This window comes from Punica granatum, chromosome 2 (genome assembly GCF_007655135.1).
Source record: "Punica granatum isolate Tunisia-2019 chromosome 2, ASM765513v2, whole genome shotgun sequence".
NCBI lineage: Eukaryota > Viridiplantae > Streptophyta > Magnoliopsida > Myrtales > Lythraceae > Punica > Punica granatum.
The window spans coordinates 44,127,534-44,146,051 of NC_045128.1; the positions used below are offsets into that span (position 1 = coordinate 44,127,534).

General features: G+C 39.7%; 3 protein-coding genes across 3 annotated transcripts; all 3 read left to right on the forward strand.

The window, feature by feature from the left end:
- Positions 1–201: 201 nt before the first annotated feature.
- On the forward strand, positions 202–2,782 carry LOC116197264 (cell number regulator 6-like). Its single transcript, XM_031527347.1, has 5 exons — positions 202–419; positions 648–797; positions 1,261–1,375; positions 1,573–1,838; positions 2,313–2,782. The coding sequence occupies exons 2-5, from the start codon at positions 690–692 to the stop codon at positions 2,550–2,552; spliced, it is 729 nt and encodes a 242-aa protein (XP_031383207.1). The 5' UTR covers positions 202–419; positions 648–689; the 3' UTR covers positions 2,553–2,782.
- A 1,491-nt stretch (positions 2,783–4,273) lies between these two features.
- LOC116197396 (probable aquaporin TIP5-1) lies at positions 4,274–5,723 on the forward strand. Its single transcript, XM_031527540.1, has 3 exons — positions 4,274–4,572; positions 4,709–4,959; positions 5,094–5,723. Exons 1-3 carry the CDS (start codon positions 4,443–4,445, stop codon positions 5,490–5,492), a joined length of 780 nt encoding a protein of 259 aa, XP_031383400.1. The 5' UTR covers positions 4,274–4,442; the 3' UTR covers positions 5,493–5,723.
- A 5,345-nt stretch (positions 5,724–11,068) lies between these two features.
- LOC116195178 (zinc finger protein ZAT9-like) lies at positions 11,069–12,548 on the forward strand. Its single transcript, XM_031524166.1, has one exon. The coding sequence runs from the start codon at positions 11,514–11,516 to the stop codon at positions 12,456–12,458; it is 945 nt and encodes a 314-aa protein (XP_031380026.1). The 5' UTR covers positions 11,069–11,513; the 3' UTR covers positions 12,459–12,548.
- Positions 12,549–18,518: the final 5,970 nt, after the last annotated feature.

An 18,518-nucleotide genomic window follows, 5' to 3' on the forward strand; every position in this document is an offset into this window, starting at 1 on the left:
GCGTAATTTAATTCGATACATTTGGTCAAAACTCAAAATTTCAAATGAAAGGCCCATGGTCAGGTATGAAGCCCAAAATCTCGCCTCGGGGGTCCATGGGCTTGGACTCTATGTAATGTGCGGACACAATGAATGAGGCGTATGCACCGGGTGTAGTAATATCAGTATCAGTAACAGTCCTCTCCCTTTCCCTCCTGCTCCTGGATCGTTGCACCGGTTCGGTCTAGGAGTTGGAGATGAGATGACGGTCAAAAGTCATCGACTGGGTTGACCACCCAACCCGACCTCGTAAATTGCGGGTAAAAATCCTTTTGCTTGCTTAGATTTTCAGCCGATCGAGGGGGTTCTAAGCTTGCTTTCCGATTTCTCACGAAGAAGGCAGGGCGGCGGCGGCGGCGGCAGCAGCAGCAGGACAAAAGGTTTCCCGAGCTCAGCCATTCCTATCTTATCTTTTGAACCCCGTCCTCACTTCCAAGATTAAATTTTTCCTCTTGTAATCAATTCGCGCATCCCCAGTCCTGATCCGACATTTTTTCTGTGATGATTTTGCGGAATTGTTGATATTTTTCCCCATAATTCCTTTTGGAGAAGACTGTGAATTATTTTTTTTTCCTCCTCCTTCCTTCTTCTAAATCTATGGGTTGCAGTTCCTCGGCGGCCTAGCGTAGGTTGCAGGGGTTTGCTCTCTAATGGCGGAGGGATCGAGGCAATCTCGCTACGTGAAGCTGACCAAGGACCAGGCGCCTGTGGATGACATAAAGCCTGGTGAGCTCAACCAGCCCATCGAGGTTCCTCAGGTTCTTCTCTCGCCCTCTAACTTTGCTCCGTCTGTGTAAATATTTGTAATATTTTCTGCCCCCCCGCCCCCTTTCTTTTAGTCGCATTCGCTTGATGCTGTTGGAAGTTTGATTGAGGAGAAGATTCAATTCATATATATATATATATATATATATATATTGGTATAAAAAGGCTTGATCTCCACCAGATCGTGAATTTTGCTGTTTCTTTGCTAATGCGGTACAAACAAAACTTTACTTCTGAAGATAGAAAATTGACAAATAACGAATTTGATAGTGCAATGGGCTTTTATGGTCAGTCTTAGCCTTATGTGAGTGTGAGCCATGGACATCATCCGGTGTATGCTGCTGTCCCCGCAAAAAACAAAAAAAAATATGCAGTCTGCAATCTTTAGGCAAGGCTTCTTCAGAGTTATGTTTGTCTGAATAAATAAAAATTGTTGATGGCTTGATTCCCTCGCAGTTGGATGTTCGGAAGTGCCATGAGTGTGGACAGCCTCTCCCAGAGAGTTTCGAACCACCTGCTGATGAGAATTGGACGACTGGAATATTTGGCTGTTCTGAAGATAGAGAGAGCTGTAAGCTGGCTCAATGATCTACTTTGCCCTCTTAAATTGTTGTTATTGAGGGTCTGGACTCTGACAAATGATTGTCATGCACCGTGCATGTTATCAGAAGAAGTTCATGTTGGAATAATCTGTCATGATCTTTCAGATATGAATTGGTAATGGGCCCTAAGGTTGGACTTTTTTCTTGCGTGATTTTGCCCTTGTAGGTTGGACGGGACTGTTTTGCCCGTGTGTTCTATTCGGTCGGAATGTTGAGAGCTTGAGAGAAGATACTCCTTGGACAACACCGTGCATTTGTCATGCTGCTTGTGTGGAAGGCGGTATTGCATTGGCGGCAGCTACAGCATTCTTTCATGGAATTGACCCTCACACCTCATTCCTCATATGCGAAGGTCTATTATTTGCTTGGTGGATGTGCGGAATTTACACGGGTCTTGTACGACAGTCCCTTCAGAAGAAATATCATCTAAAGGTATAATAATGACGTGTCACATCAAAAGAACTCTATGGATCGGATCCTATTTATGCCGTTGTAAAATGTTCGACTGGGGCCAACGATTTTTTTTTATTTCTCCCTTTTGTCTTTCTAGAGTTATTTTCTCACTGTCATTTCTCATTTTCTGGACGAGGAATACCTTGTGGAGCCAAACCAATTGGTTGACCCCGGGAACCTTTGGGCTCTTCGCGAAGCAATTGTGAGAGAATGCTGATTTTTGTGTTGATCTGTAGATGCCAAGTGTAGTGATTTCTTGTAGCGTAATCCAGTTGGCCACACTAACCTCAGTAGTGACACTCAACGAGCTCTTGCATGATATTGTCTAGTAACAGTCATTCTCGACTGTGAAGTTCCGCTCCTAGTTTTTCAATGAGCGACTTTCTTCCATCTGATCATTTTTGAGCTTACAACACTAAGAAAATAATTGTCTCTCTTTTTGGATGAGTGCAGAATTCACCATGCGATCCATGCTTGGTTCATTGTTGCATGCACTGGTGCGCCTTGTGCCAAGAGCACAGGGAGATGAAGAGTCGTCTCTCGGACAATGTGGTCCTGCCGATGACTATAGTGAACCCTCCCCCTGTTCAAGAGATGAACTCAGAACGAGATCCACAGCCTCCTGCCCCAGCTCCTGCTTCCACTGATAACAGCAGCGGGGAGCACACCAAGTTAGAGATGCAGGCTTTGTAGGAAGGAAGTACTCAGCACCGAAGCCGTGGTGGGGGTTGCAAACTACAGAAAGTGACGGAGTGATTTCTCTTCGGAAATTCAAATACAGATGCTTGTAAAACTTCATTTCTCTGTTTCTTTTTGGTTTTGGTGATTGATAGTATGAGTGGGATACATTCTATGTTTATGATTTCACATTGGAACAATTTATAGAGCAGACTTGGCCACAGTAGTTGTTTCATCATGAGAAATACGGGCAGCCATCCCATTCGTTCAACATGAAGGAAATCCATGCGTCCCTTGCGAATAGTTGAGTCTGATACCGGTAATGGCTTCGTCTTGTCCCTGGTAGACATCCTCCATCTCTATATTACGATAGTGTGACTCTTCTAACATCTTAGGGACAACTTTTTTCGTTTCTATGGTCGAGTTCAATATCCATCCATAGTATTTGCCTGAAATGAATAATATAATCTCATCATGGAAGAATTGTGAATTTCTCTGTATTTTTTTATCATTTTAAAATATAGATGTATCTTCTATTTCATTGTATGGTTTATGGGCTTTTTAACCGGGAAATATATATACGCACATACATGTATGTATTTCCCTATCGGATATATACGTATGTCGATATGTGGATGTATAAAGATATCCGTGAAGAATACACCAGCCAAGCTGTAAGTTAGTTCCTAAGTTTTTTTTTTTGGGGGGTATATAAGTTACATCATTAATTTCAAAGAAAAGAGGTATTTTAGGACAAATTTATATTTTCTTTGGTTATAAATAAAAACATGAATTTTATATAATAAAATGAAAAAGCTATCAATTAATCCCACTAACAATAATTAAACCCGACCATCTTGTTCCAAGACGATGACGGACGCAACCGCATGCATGCGCCCCATTCCTCTAGAATATCATGTTTTCTAATCTTATTATATCTTTCTTTGATATTGTCTAACAACTCTATCTTGAATATAATATTATGGCAGCTGCATCGGATTTGTATAAATCGAAGTAGTTTTCATAAGCTAATTTTAGATTGAACCAAGGACTCATTCTGTTTGAGAAATTATATTATTTATTATTTTATACTGGTGGCAAATCACAGTCAGTCAATTGAAATAGATGTAAAATGAAATGATATCGGGACAGTCTCTGCACAAGGAAGCAACAAATCCTGACTGCCGATGTAGTCCTCACAACATGACTAAAGTTTTTTATAGCACGAGACTTGGAAGAGTTTATGTTGGAGAAGAACCCCGTTGGATCCGATCCGATCTGATTGGATTAAACTCCTGAAGGAAGAAAAAGAAGAAACCATGTCCCATGATGAAGTGCTTCAGTGGATTAACGTGTTTTGTAGGTCGTCGGTGGCACTGGCAGTAGTCTTAATTTGTTTTAATTTGCCAAATGTAAATTTGTAATTTCTCATCTGACTCTTCAAAGATATCAACTTGTTAGAATATCAAATGAAGATTCGCTGGTTTTCCAAAGACCAGCCTGGTTTAGTACCCGACTCATAATTTTTTTTTTTTGGCAATGAAGTCTTCGGGCCATCCGGCCGGGCTCGAGAACCGAACCCACAGTTATGGTGAGCGAGCGGGCCTAATTTTTCGAAGTGGATCAAGGCTTTAAAGGGCCCAAAGCCCGTCCATTATATTATAATTATATGGAATTTTCTCATTAGCAAAACTGCACGATGCCCGAAGGTGGGCAATGCCAGGCCGCCACGTAGCCTCGCGCGGTTAAGGGTGTTATGGCATCGATCGACGTGCCTCTTATACGAGATTCGAGTGACGACCGGTAGTTTTCTGTTCTTTCTTTATATACAAACACACACGCACACAAACATTTTCGCCTTTTCTTCGCTCTTGTAATATTCCTCCTTCACGTTCACTTTGCAAAATGGCTCCGTCTGCTCTGGCCGCCCGTTTTGGAGAATCAGTCACAAAAAGCGCCCTCCGGTCATACCTCGCAGAGTTCATCTCCACTTTCTTCTTCGTCATTGCTGCCGTTGGCTCCGCCATGTCTTCCCGTAAGTACAAACCGACTGATGTATATATTTGGATCGAAGCGATCGTGTCTTCGGTGCACAGCTCTCTCTCTCTCTCTCTCTTTTTCAATCAATGTTTCATTCCACTTTTGTATCTTGTCTTTGCTTCTCGTCACAGGGAAGATGTTGCCGGACGCAATGGAGGAACCGGCTGCTCTGGTGGTGGTGGCAGTTGCTAATGCCTTTGCTCTATCATCTGCCATTTACATTGCTGGGAACATTTCTGGTGGACACGTGAACCCCGCCGTCACATTCGCCATGGCAATCGGAGGTCGTATCAGTGTCCCGACAGCCATCTTTTACTGGATTTCGCAGATGTTGGCTTCCATCATGGCTTGTATCCTCTTGAAAGGCACAACTGCGGGACAGGTACGTACCAATTTAAGTAAAGCTGATGAATTAATAATTTAGTAGAAAAAAAGAACAGATCAGTTGATCTCAGAAGATGTCCTTTTAAAAATTTTTGATCGTTTACCCCGTTATGTATGAATGAACACTTTCAGGCCGTTCCGAGCTTTGCGATTTCACAAGAAATGACTGGATTTGGATCGTCAATCTTAGAGGGTGTCCTCACATTTGCCTTGGTCTACACAGTCTATGCAACCGGGGACCCAAGGAACAGTCCACTTGGAGCCACTGGGCCCATCATGGTCGGGTTTGTGGCTGGGGCGGGAGTCCTAGCCACGGGCCCCTTAACGGGTGGGTCCATGAACCCAGCGTGCGCGTTTGGGTCAGCCCTCGTGGCAGGCAGTTTCAGGAACCAAGCGGTCTATTGGATAGGCCCACTGGTGGGAGCCATGGCAGCGGGCCTCCTCTATGACAATGCTATGATCGCTTCTCAGGCACAAGATCTTCCTCCTCCTGCTGTCATCAGAGGATTCTCAGAGGGTGTGAGGGCCTAATTAGTGCTTGATTGAAACTAATTAGTACATCTAACTAGCTACTAGTTGTTTGTATGTGCGTCCTTTATTTAGTTATTTAATCATTTATCGTTGAGTAAGTGCGTCGTCGATGTTTATGTTGTAGGCGTCAGACTTGTAGGTCATGGGTGTCTTAGGTTAATATATGGCTCAGCTTAATGATTTGCATGTCGAATGGTATTATTTTAATTTGATCATTGGGTCTTCTTTTTACCGGTCTTTTGTGACTTTAATATATGTTTGAGGGATGGAACTAGGATTTTGACTTGGCGGCGAACTCTTTAGAGGCGGATAGAAAGTTAACACTTTCGATTTAATGGGTGAATATATAGATTTTCATTAAAAAAAAATTGAGCCATAATATGTAATTTTTCATACAATATCATAAGTTTAGGGGGGTGATTGCCCCCCTCAGCCTCCTCAATCCATCCCGGAAGATCAGAATGCAATTTGTAATTGCATTCTAGCCATCAATAGACACAACAAGTCGTGCATATCTTTTTTGAGGAAATAAAATAAGAAGAGAAGATAGCACAATAACGTAAGTCCTCGCTTAAAGGTCACAAATTTGATACCTAATAAGATTATCGATACTCTTTTATTAATTATTTATAATTTTTCTTTTATTATGATAGGCGTCCAGCTTCCTTTATAATTGAAAATAAATAGATAAATAATTGCTGTCGAAATATTGTTGTTCTCGTGTGGGCCATGGGGACATTTTCCAGTGTGAGAATGAGTGGGCCCAGGAGCAGCGGATGAAAGCCCAAGAGCCAAGAGATTTATTGGGTCCTTCACACCTCTCTAGATTGAAAATCACAATATGACAGGGACTGACTTTTAAGACATTATCGTACTGACTTAGAGCACCAGGTCAGCAATGAACTTTTCCAATAAACGAAAGACACGTTGCAATACGCTCCCACACAATTCCGAATCTTTTTCATCTTCGGAGATTCGCCCCGACGCATCTCCTCCCACTTTGTAATCTTTGATTCTCGTTTCTTCCGATGACCCCTGGCTTCCAACGACATGTAGGTAGAGAAGTGGGGAGGGGAGGACGGCTGTCACCTCTCCGCCGTCGAGAGGGAGGACGCGAGAGGGAGGCCGTTGATTCAAATCGACCAGCCGCGAGATGAAGGGCTGCCATGACGCATGATGCGTGACCTCTGCCGTCTCTCTCTGCCTCACGGTCGTCCTCTCTGACTCCCTCACGGCCGCCCTCTGACTCCCTCGCGGCCGCTGTCCCCCTAAGCCCTCTTCTCGGCAATAAAAGAAACCCTAATTTTAGAGTGAGAAAGTACAGACAGAGAGAAAGAGGGAAATGGGGGCAGAGACAGATAAGGGAGGAGAGAGAGGCACCACTGCGACGAGCTCGAGCTTCCTCCTCTTAACTCTGCGGCGAGGTCGGAGGGAACAAGGTTTTGCGAAGACGGGATTGGAGGACGAAGCTCGAGGTCGGAGGGAGCCCGTTGCTCGCGTACGGGATTCAATGGGAAGAGGGAAAGGAAGCTGGCAATTGAGGGCGAAGGAGAAAGAGGATGACGGAGCCGAAGTAGTCGTCGTCGCCACTAGCAGATGAGGTCGGAGGGGGCTGTTTCAGCCTTGACGGGAGGAGGGACTAGGAAGAAGGACACGAGAAATCGGAGAGAGATGAGGGGGGGGGGGGGGGGAGCGGATTTCAAAAAATGAAAAGTATTGGGTTCATCTGAAAAATCGTGTGGTCCCACTTTGTTTAAATTAAATAAATGAATAAATATATATTACATAATATAGATAATTAATTTTAATAATACAAATAACTTTAATTAAATAAAGTTAAATATTAAAATTAAATTAAGTAATTACTTTAATAAAAAATAAAAAATATTAATATTAATATTAATACAATCGTTACAATATGGCTCGAAACTAAAAATTAATTGTATTTTGACATAATTTTTCAAGCCATCTTCTCATGCCATCATGTTGTATCTCAGGCATTTACAAGATGTATGTAGTAATCATTTGCATCTCCAATTCTTGTCACTTTAGCTCGATATCCTTTTCCTTGATGGTCTTCTATCCCTCAGTGAGAGTTATTCTCCTCGTTGCTTTATATTTCAGTGATTCTACCTCCTTGATGAAATTAATTCCGACGGTCGCTTTCAATTTTCCCTTGTGCTTTCTCTTGACTGCTTTGGTGCTTCTTGGACGCACTAGAGAGTCCATAGCATCATCCCGAGCCCTTAATCTGGATTTCACGACATCCTATACGCCTCGGTAGCACTTGTCTTGCTTCACTTCGAACCTCCACTTGAACATTCTGGAGTTTTCATTTCTCTTCCCTCTTGAGAAAATTCCAGTACATCTCAAACCTTGAATGCTTTCCTTTGCTCTTATCTCGATATAGGGCATAAGCAACCTTTAGTACATTATCATCATTTATACCACTTTTCGATGACGAGTTGCCTAAGCGTAGAAGCCGTCGAAACTTTTGTCCACGTCGATGAAGTATCGCCGTTTCTTGATTGTGTTTGCCTCTCTGTTGATCAACCCCAGTTTGCTTTCATTGTAATAGTGGTGGATTTGCTCCTAGAACGCGATGTTCTTTTGGTCGATGCTGAGAACAGGATCTTTTGACACATTGAGCAATACACTGATGAGCAACTCATCCTCTTGCCATTGCCAAAATTGATTATTCTTGTGATTTTCTACTACTTCATCTGCGCTATTGTTGAGGTCGATAACATCTATACTATGTTGGCTATTAATTAGATGACTTTCCAATACTTGGCGATTCGAAAGCCGACCGACCCATAACTTAGGAAGGTAATGCGCCCATCATATTGGTGGGAAATGAGATATTTGATGGAAAATAACGCAGCGTTTGGTTTTCTGGAATGAAATTGAGAGAGATTAGAATTGAAAAGATGAGGGAATCTGAATGAAGAGAATTAAAATTCTGATTCAAAAACTTGTTTAGTTGAGTCTCGGAATTAGCACAGAGTGTAATCAAATAAATTATGAAAAGATTAAATTGCCCTCTATTTATAAAATAAAACATTAAATAAAAAGTTTTTTTAATCCATTACTAAGAAGATGAACGGTGAACTGTTCTGCAAGCTTGCATAACCCAGACCTCGGATCCCATGGGTTTGGGAGCCACAAGGCTCATGAGCACCATCAGTGGGTTCACCGAGCCCTCGCGAACCTAGACCAAGGGTTCGAGCCACGGGCGAAGGCCTCAACGGAGGCAAAAGGTGGAGCATCACGGGTGGGTTTACAATGAGCTTCAGAGGTCTCGAAGAGCCTTTCTCGTGGGCTCAGGGACCTTGTCCTGTGGTCCCATTGCCATTGTGAGCACAGGGTGAGCTTGCAATGCCCTTGCTAAGCCTCGCCCTGGTTAGGGTCACAAGATTAAGGTTTCAGCTGACCTCCCACCAGTCGAAACTCATGGGTTCCGATGAGATTTGACAATTGGGAGGCCAGATCGGACCTCGTGTGGGTGGAGGTGGCGCTGGTGGAGCAGTGGCAGCGATGATCGGGTGAGAGGATTGAGTAGCAGATTTTGAAAAATTAATGAACAATATTGGGGCATATTTGATCTTTCACATTTTGGGCCTATTCTCATCAGATCAGAATCACAAAACTGAGCTTAATGGGGAGAGTGGGAAACTGGGTCGGTATGGAATTTAGGGGAGTTGGATTTGCCATTCTGATCCAAAAGTGTAACCAAATGCGAGCTCTGCCATTCTCTTGGAATTGGACTGGATCTGCTTTCCAATTCCGCCCAACCAAATGGGACATGAGGGAATTAATAATTTGGATTGTGCAAGTTTGGAATTGGAAAATTACTAGGAATGGGATTTTGAGAATTTGAAGTTTAATGGCTCGTTTGGTTTCCTAGTGTGATTTTAAAATTTAACTTTAACTTAATTCTACCCACAATAAAATAAAATAATTCATACAAAATCAAAGGGTGTGCGTGGATCCCATTTATACAACTTTTTTTTCCACAATAAAACAAAATAACTCATATAAAATCAAATGGTGGGCCTCATACATAAAAATTTATATCACTCTTTTTCAAAATCAAAATCTGATTTTAAAATGTTATTTTAAATGCAAACGCAGCATAAGATTTTGGGAATGGATATTGTGGGAAGTTGGGATTTTGCACATAATTGTCAAAAGTGTTAATATATATAGGGAAACGTGTTAACTAAAAATGTAATTAATTTCTTCAAAAAAAAATTTTGCCACACCAACGGCTAGGCAAGGGGAGAAAGTCGACAGCGGTTGGACGCATGGCTTGGGACCGGCCCGAGGGAGTCCCTGCACAGAGGGACGGGTCCTGGGGCCGATCCCCCCTCCAATGGGGCTACAGGGCAGGGCCGGAGCCAAAACAATGCCATGTCGGCGTTGGCCCCCAGGATGGCTCCCGCTTGCTGATGGTCTTAACTTTTAGCTGTCATCAATCAATCGTCCTGGCGACGGCATCATCGATCCATCCATCCGTGACAATGAAAAGTCTCCTCTTCGTTGTAGCTTTTTTCATTTAATATTATTATCATATCATTGAGTCAATTATGGGCTGAGGAGATTGTCCTCTTGAGTTTCCACTATGAATGATTATGACTATTCTCTATTCAGCAAAAATGACTATGATTTGTTCTCTCTCCCCCATTTAATGCTCTCATTTGATCCTTCTCATCTACCCTTTAGGGGGCAAACACTGGACGATTACACTTATCTCCGCAATTTGACCATTTCTAAAACCATGCATATATGCCATTTCTAGTTGTTCAAGATTTCAATTAATTTTCCATCAATACCAGCTTTAATAATAATAATAATAATAATAATAATAATAATAATAATAATAAATCTCTTCTATCGATTTATGTTACAAAAGAAATTTTCTATGAGAAACCTAATATATTTTGTAATTTGTACCAAGATAATGACATTTTGTTCTTGACTTTTAGCAATATATTTCATTAAATTTCTTCTTATTTCTATGGGTGTTTCTGTATGCATGATACTAATAAGAAAGTTGAAGTGTATAGTGAAAAGAGATATGGTAAAGTGGTATACAACTTGGTCGAGAAACTAAGAGGTTTTAACTTTGATTTTTATTAGTGGAATTAGTTTTATCTTTTATTTATATTTCTTTTTATATTTCATTATATTAGGTTTATGGACATGAAACGCCTTTTGTAATCGAAAAAGAAGAAGTAAAACATGAAGTTTGTTATGTGTAGGGCTCAAATTAGCATAATTGAAAATTTTCTTTCCTTTAATTTACTATTGGACTAGATATGTATGTATATATATATATATATACACATCATAATATTAACAATCAAGTATACAACCGCGTATCATGAAAGATGCACTGACAATATTGGGGAGTGAATGAAGATCTTCGATTCAGTTTTGGTAAATATTGGACGTACCTATCCAAGCATTCTGTTTGTTTAGATATATGTATATGTATATATTATTTCCCCTAATTAAGGAAAAATAAAAAGGATATATATGTATATATATATATAGAGAGAGAGAGAGAGAGAGCAGCTATTCATTGTCACAATCCCTTCGTTTCTGCATTAATCTTTGCTTGCAAAACTTCCTCTTTCCCTTCCCTTCCCCTCCCCCCCCATATTTTTCTGCATTTTCGTTGAAGCATTGCTTTGTCACCTTCTCCTTTATTATCTGATGATCTCTACTCTCTCTCTCTCTCTCTCTCTCTCTCTCTCTCTCTCTATCTATCTCGCTGGCTGGCTGGCATCCGCATCTGCCCCCCTTCCCTACCTCTCTACTCTCTCTATTCTCATCTGTTCCATCTCAACGTACTCAAGCTTTTCTTTTTATATGATAATAATAATAATAATATATATACTCATCAGTTACTTGTGAAGTTGATCTGATCTTGATCATTTCCATCCATCTTCATCGATCTTCTCGATCAGTTCCATCGTTGAATAAATATATATAAATATATATAGAGAGAGAGAGATGGAGAAGAACAGAGTGTGCAAGATCTGCAGTAGATGCTTCTCCAGTGGCAAGGCCATGGGTGGCCACATGAGATCTCACTTTGCCAAACTCCCCCTTCCCGGCCCCAACCCCAACGACAAACTCAATTCCTTCGCCGCCAGCTCAACTACTCAACCACTCAAATCTCATCATCATCATCATGACACAACAATACCCCTTCTTCATTCTCAGGGGAATGATCACGCCAGAGATTCCAGCGGCCGATCTGCGAATGGCAGCCGCAGACCCTCCCCCTCCACTCACCGCGGTCGACGAAGAAGCCTCTGCAGTACTACCAGTGCTGTAGAGCCAGTCAAGCTGGATACGCCGGAGCTGTCTGCGGAGGATGTCGCTCTGTGCCTCATGATGCTCTCATGTGACCGGTGGAAAGCCAAGAACGCCAAAGCAGCAGAAGAAGACGATGGAGACGAACAAGAAGAAGAAGAAGAAACATATGAAGACTGTTCTTCTGAATATGAGCACGACGAGTCCTTCTGCGCAACTGAGGCCCGTGGTACTGAGGGCGAGTACAGATGTGATACATGCAACAAATGCTTCAGATCGTATCAGGCGCTGGGCGGGCACAGAGCCAGTCACACTAACAACAACTACGCGGCCATAGGCACTAATCGCAGGATCTTCGAGTGCCCGTATTGCTACAGAGTGTTTGACTCGGGGCAAGCACTGGGCGGCCACAAGAAAGTCCATAATTTGCACACTGCCTATGCTGCTGCTAACAGCAATTTGGTATCATCAGTAGCCACCAACAAGAGCCGGATCAATCTAAATCTACCGGTGCAGCACGAGAAGCTGGAAGATGAAGAATTGCTGAGAGAGTTCGAGTTCGAGTTCTCCTCGGCGCTTAAGGATGACAAAGAAGAGATGCTTCGTCCGATCAAGCGGAGAACTTTCCGGCTACAGTAGTGATTGATGAAGAATAAATTTGACCGATTGATCATTGATCAGTTATGAGTTTATCTTGCAAATTAATTTGTAAATATATCTTGATGGTGATGAAGTTGATTTGGATCAAGTCTTTCTAGCTCCCTAGTTTCTAGGTATCAACAGTTAGTGGGTTTTTACTCTTTTTTTTTTTTGCTGTTTTAGTTCATGTCATCATGGTGATGATCATGATGGTAGTAGTATTGATAGATATTATACATAAGTGCAATTGCATTGCTTTGATATATGGTCGATGATCATCTCCTTGATGCTTGCCCTGCCTTCTCTGATCAATCTTAGTCTGCAGCCAAAAGAGAATTACCTGAATAATAAGACTTAGGGTGGATTTATTTCAACTCAATTAAATAAGTGTTTAAAAGTTAGTTATAAGAGAAAATGAATGTAAAAAAGAAAAAAATATGTGAGATAAAGATCTAAATTACTCAATCATTAAGTAAAAACAAGTATAAAATTTTAACTTAGTGAAATAAATTATTATTCACTTATTGATGTTATTTCTCTCTCACAAAATTTTTCTTATCCTTATTCATTCTTCCATTCTTCCTATACGCTTCTTCCCTGATTAATTAAGTACTTAATTTATTGAATACCACCTTACTCCCTGTCCCTCAAGGAAGCATGAACTTCTTGTGGGCCTACCTACTCAACAAAAGAGGCCAAAGAACATCAAGATTATTTCAGAAAGCCAAATCGAAAACTTTGCGTTGAGAAAGTTTGAGTTAGTTGATGCTCAGTAGGTAGTCATCTTATATATTATTTATATATGCTGGTACAAAAGGTATATTATAATTCGAGTATCATCCGATCGCAATCTGACATAATATCAGATAAACTGTATGAGGCTTACGACGTTGCAGTTGTGGGTCCCACAATATTAAATTCCATGTGTCTGGTCAAGAATAGTGTTAACACATGCCCGAGAATCATGCATGGCAAGCGTTGGTGGACTCTTGGTTTAGTTCGAAAATGTCAATTTTGAAGGAGAAGGTGCTGGGAATTACTGCAACTTCATGCTAAAAATGAAGGTCGATTTTTCACGATCCGCTAAAGTATTTGAGAGACCTAATTACTTAGGACTACGTATCTGAAAGTTATGATGCGACAAATGCAGATCCCTTAATCACTTAATTAATTAATAACTGCCGTGAGAATTAATGACTTAGCTGTCATATTCACCATCAGCTCATCAATTATCAATTATTATGATACACACACACACATATATATATATATATATAATCAAAGAAACGGAATGTGATCGTTTGTGCAACATAACCCATATAATGAAACTCTCGACTCATATTTGTATGACCTTTCCACTGTAGGCCCTAATAAATTCAAAACAAGTTCGTCTATTAATTTAAGTTAAACAAATTTTGTCGGATTTCGTTTGTGCTCAGTTTTACGAACTTTTTATATTCGTCTACATTATTTCTATCTAGGGAATACAATTAAGATTTTTTTTGGAAAATTTGAAAATGTTTCAATAATTAAAAAATATTTTTCAAAACATAAAATATTTTCCTACTAACGGTGTATTTGGAATCCTCTAAAATACATAAAATCAATTTATTTTTGGTTATAAGAGAGAAGAATTCAATTTATTCCATTCAATTGAATTTTGTTGTTTATAATGCAAATATCACAAGATTTATTCTTAATAACTATAATATCTAATATGTTTGTACTGCCAATTATTATAAATAAAAAATAAAAATTTTAATTCTTTATTGCCAGACATGTTATAAAAGTTCTCTCAAAAATAATAAAGGAATTGAATTACATAAATTGATTGACTTTTCGGATCCGTGTGACATGTAGGCTTGTACCTATAGTTTGAATTATTATTATTTTTTTGTGCGAATTGTGATATCTAAAAGCCCAATTGGGCTTGACTAATCCAGTCCAGACGGATCGGTCCACTAAGGGGTAAATCTCTCATAACATGGATTTTCTATGTTCACAAGGACTCGAATCCAAGACCTTGCTTAGCATTGAACTGCTTGAGCCAACCTATATTGGTTAGTTTGAATTAATTTATAAGGATTTGACATCCTCCTTTGGTATTGCCATATATATCGAGGCTAGCTAGCCTTAGCTAATATGTTAAATTTTTGAGTAAATTGCACCGGTGGTCCAAAAGGTTTCATGAATATTTCAAGTTAGTCCGAAATGTTTTTTTGATAACTTGTTAGTACAAAAAATTTCAAAACCGTTTCAATATAGTACATTCCGTCAAATTCCCCTGACGCCGTTAATATTTTGCTGACCTGACGAGTCATATGTGTCACTTTTGACACATGGAACCAATCACAATGCGCCACGTCATTTAAGAGAAAATAAAATTTGAAAAAGTCTAATAAAAATACAAAAAAAAAAGTAAAATTTAGAAAAAATAAAAAAATTATTTTAAAATTTTTTAAAAACTTTTAAAAATAATTTAAACTTTTAATTTTAAATTCAAAATTAAAATTTAAAATAATTTTTATTATTTTAAATTTTAAATTTTTACTTATTTTTAAAAACATTTTAAAAAATTTTAAATTTTAAAAATAATTTAAAACTTTTTATTTTTAAAAATTTTTAAAATAATTTTTTATTTTTTTTTCTAAATTTTTACTATTTTTTGTATTTTTATTGGATTTTTTCAAAATTTATTTTCTCTTAAATGACGTGACGCATTGTGATTGGTTCCACGTGTCAAAAGTGACATATAGGACGCGCTACATCAGCAAAATGTTAACGTCTTTAGGGGAAATTGACGGAATGTACTATATTGAAACGATTTTAAAACTTTTTGTACCAATAAGTTACAAAAAAACATTTTTCACCAACTTGAAGCATTCATGAAACCTTTTGGACCACCGGTGCAATTTAACCTAAATTTTTTTATGGAAATGGACGAACACAGTCCCAACAGAAGAGAGAAGCTGTGTACTTCTCAGTTATCTATCTATCTATCTATCTATCTATCTATCTAATCCAGCTGTTCTTTAGCCCAAGCACTTCCTATTTCTTGTCACTGAAATACTGATAAGAAGGTATCTGAGGTTTCTACAGGACAATTTGTTACTACTAAAGGGGCCACTCCCAGTAATTCGAAGGCCCAGGCAGGAACTAAACCAAGAGTGGAGACTTTAAATATGTTCTCCCTTTTGGATGACGTATCAGAGAAGAATTTAAACAGTAATCCATCAGCTATGGTTGGTTCACTAAGGACGGCAAGAGTAGCAGCTCAGAGGGCTAATGTCCTATTGCAGAACTTAAAGCAGCAGAAAGGAAAAAAATGGTGGCAAGGTGGCAGTGAATGCTAAGATTGCTGAGGCTCTCTCAGTGACTCCTACATGATTGGAGTATTGACGTGGAACACGAGAGGCTATAACAGACCTCTCAAGCATCAGGAATTAAACAAGCTGGTGCTAAAACACAAGGTAAATATTGTGTGTGTTCTTGAGATTAGAGTGCAAGAAACTAAAGTGCAGGATATTGTTGACAAGATGTTTGGGGATTGGTTTCTTCATCATAATTACTCTTGTTCTGCACTTGGTAGGATCTAGATTTTGCATGACAAAAAAATCAGTATGTCCATTTTGGAAGTAAATAGTCAGTATATCCATTGCCTAATCAAGGATGTTGATTATAATGTTGAGATTTTTGCCTCGTTTGTGTATGCTGGAAATCTTCCAAATGAGAGGGTACCTTTATGGGATTCTTTGAAGCATTTTAAGAATTTAGTTGGTCAGAAGCCCTGGTTTGTAGCTGGAGATTTTAATGTGATAAAAGGATGCTTCAGAATCTAGTAAAGGATCAGAATTACTGGGAGTCTCTGATTTTACTGATATGCTGCATATTACTGAATTTTTTGACCATATGTGGATAGGCAACGTTTTCACTTGGTCGAATAAGAGGACTGAGGATCATTTAGCTCGGAAATTGGACAGAGTACTGATTAATAGTGGCTGGTCTGATGCTCTGCCTGGCTCAACTGTGGAGTTTTTGAATCCCATGATTTCAGATCATTGTCCAAGCCTACTTGAGGTGAGACAAGCTGTTCCGCAAAGGAAGAGGCCTTTCAAATTTTTTAATTGTTGGACTGAGCATGGTGAGTATAGGAGTAAGGTGGAAGCAGCTTGGTCAAACGAATTCAGTGGTACTCCCATGTTTAAACTGGTCAGTAAGTTGAAGACCTTGAAGAATCTTCTCAGGAATTTCAATAATATGCATTTCTCTGATATAAGTAGTAGAGTTGAGAAGGCTAGAGGAGATCTTGAAGAAGTCCAACGGAAAATCATGAGGAATGTTGCTGATTCAGCCTTGGTTCTTGAGGAACATGATAAGTGTGCTGATTATATTCATCTTAGGGCTGCGGAGGAGTCTTTCTACAAACAGAAATCTAAAGTTAAGTTGCTAACTTTGGGAGATCATAATACTGCCTTTTTTCACAGGATGGCAAAGACAAGGATGGCTAGGAATACAACTAGAGTTCTTGTTTCAGAGGAGGGAAGGGAACTCACTGATCCTGTAGAGATTGCAAGTGAGGTTTTCCAGTTCTATACTAAACTTTTGGGGAGGTCTGATCCTATGGTTACTAATGGGAGTCTTCAGAGAATTACACAGCTTCTAAAATGCAGAATCCCTGTTGAACAACAGAGTTTCTTGATCAGTCCTGCGAGTGCTGTGGAGGTTAGGGGAGCTCTTTGGGATATGGATGGTAATAAAGCACCCGGACCAGATGGCTTCATTTTTCATTTTTATAAGAATGCCTGGGATATAGTTGGTGAAGATTGTACTCAATCTATATTGAGTTTTTTCAACAGTTCCAAGATTATGAGAGGTATAAATAGTACAAGTGTCTCTTATTCCTAAGGTGCCTAATCCCACGAGAATGACTGATCCCAGGCCAATATCTTGTTGTAATGTCATTTACAAGTGCATCACCAAGATCATTGCAGACAGGTTCAAGGTGTTTCTCCTGTTCAGTGTGCATTTGTTAAAGGGAGAGATATAGGTGATAATATTCAGTTGGCTCATGAATTAGTCAAAGAGTATAAGAGGAAGGATGGTAAGCCTAGGTGTGCTATTAAGGCTGACATTATGAAAGCCTTTGATTCTGTCAATTGGTTCTTTATTCTTACGGTTCTAAAGGTGATAGGAGTGCCACAAAGATTTGTCACTTGGATTGAAGCTTGCATTACAGGAGCTTGTTTTTCGATCTGTGTGAATGGCTGTTTGGAAGGATATTTTAGGGGTCAGAAAGGAGTGACGCATGGAGATCCTCTTTCTCCCCCATCTTTTCGTAATTGGAATAGATGTTTTGACTCAACTTCTTAATGAAGCTGCTGAGAGTAAGAAGCTGGCCTATCATCCTTATTGCTCTAAGATAAAACTCACACATTTGGGGTTTGCAGATGAGCTCATGATCTTTTTAAAAGGGGAGTTCAGCTCAGTACAAGCTGTCCTTCAGGTTTTTAAGGAGTTTTATCATCTATCTGGCTTGAAGTTGAATCCAAGCAAGACTGAAATGTTTTGTGCAGGTATTGATCAAGCCACTATGAGAGATATGATTGAACTTAGTGGATTTAAAGTTGGGAGCTTGCTAGTAAGATACTTAGGTGTTCCATTGGTTCCTGAAAGGCTCACTGATAAAGAATACAAACCTTTGATTGAGAAAATAACTCATAGAATTACAAATTGGGCTGCAAAAAAACTTTCTTATGTAGGGCGTTTGCAGTTAATTCAGTCTGTTTTGCCTTCCATGATTAATTTTTGGTGTCGGGCCTTTATTCTCCCAAAAAAGGTCATAAAGATTGTGGAAGGAAAGTGCAGGGCATTTCTTTGGAAGGGGAAAGATATGGCTGCTAATGGTGCTAAGGTTGATTGGAATACTGTTTGTTTACCAAAGAAAGAAGGAGGCTTGGGCATAAAACAACTTGTAGAATGGAATAAAGCCTCTATCATGAGGTTTATTTGGCTTTAGATTAGTGGAGTTCGGTCTTTATGGATTGCTTGGATTAAAGCGTA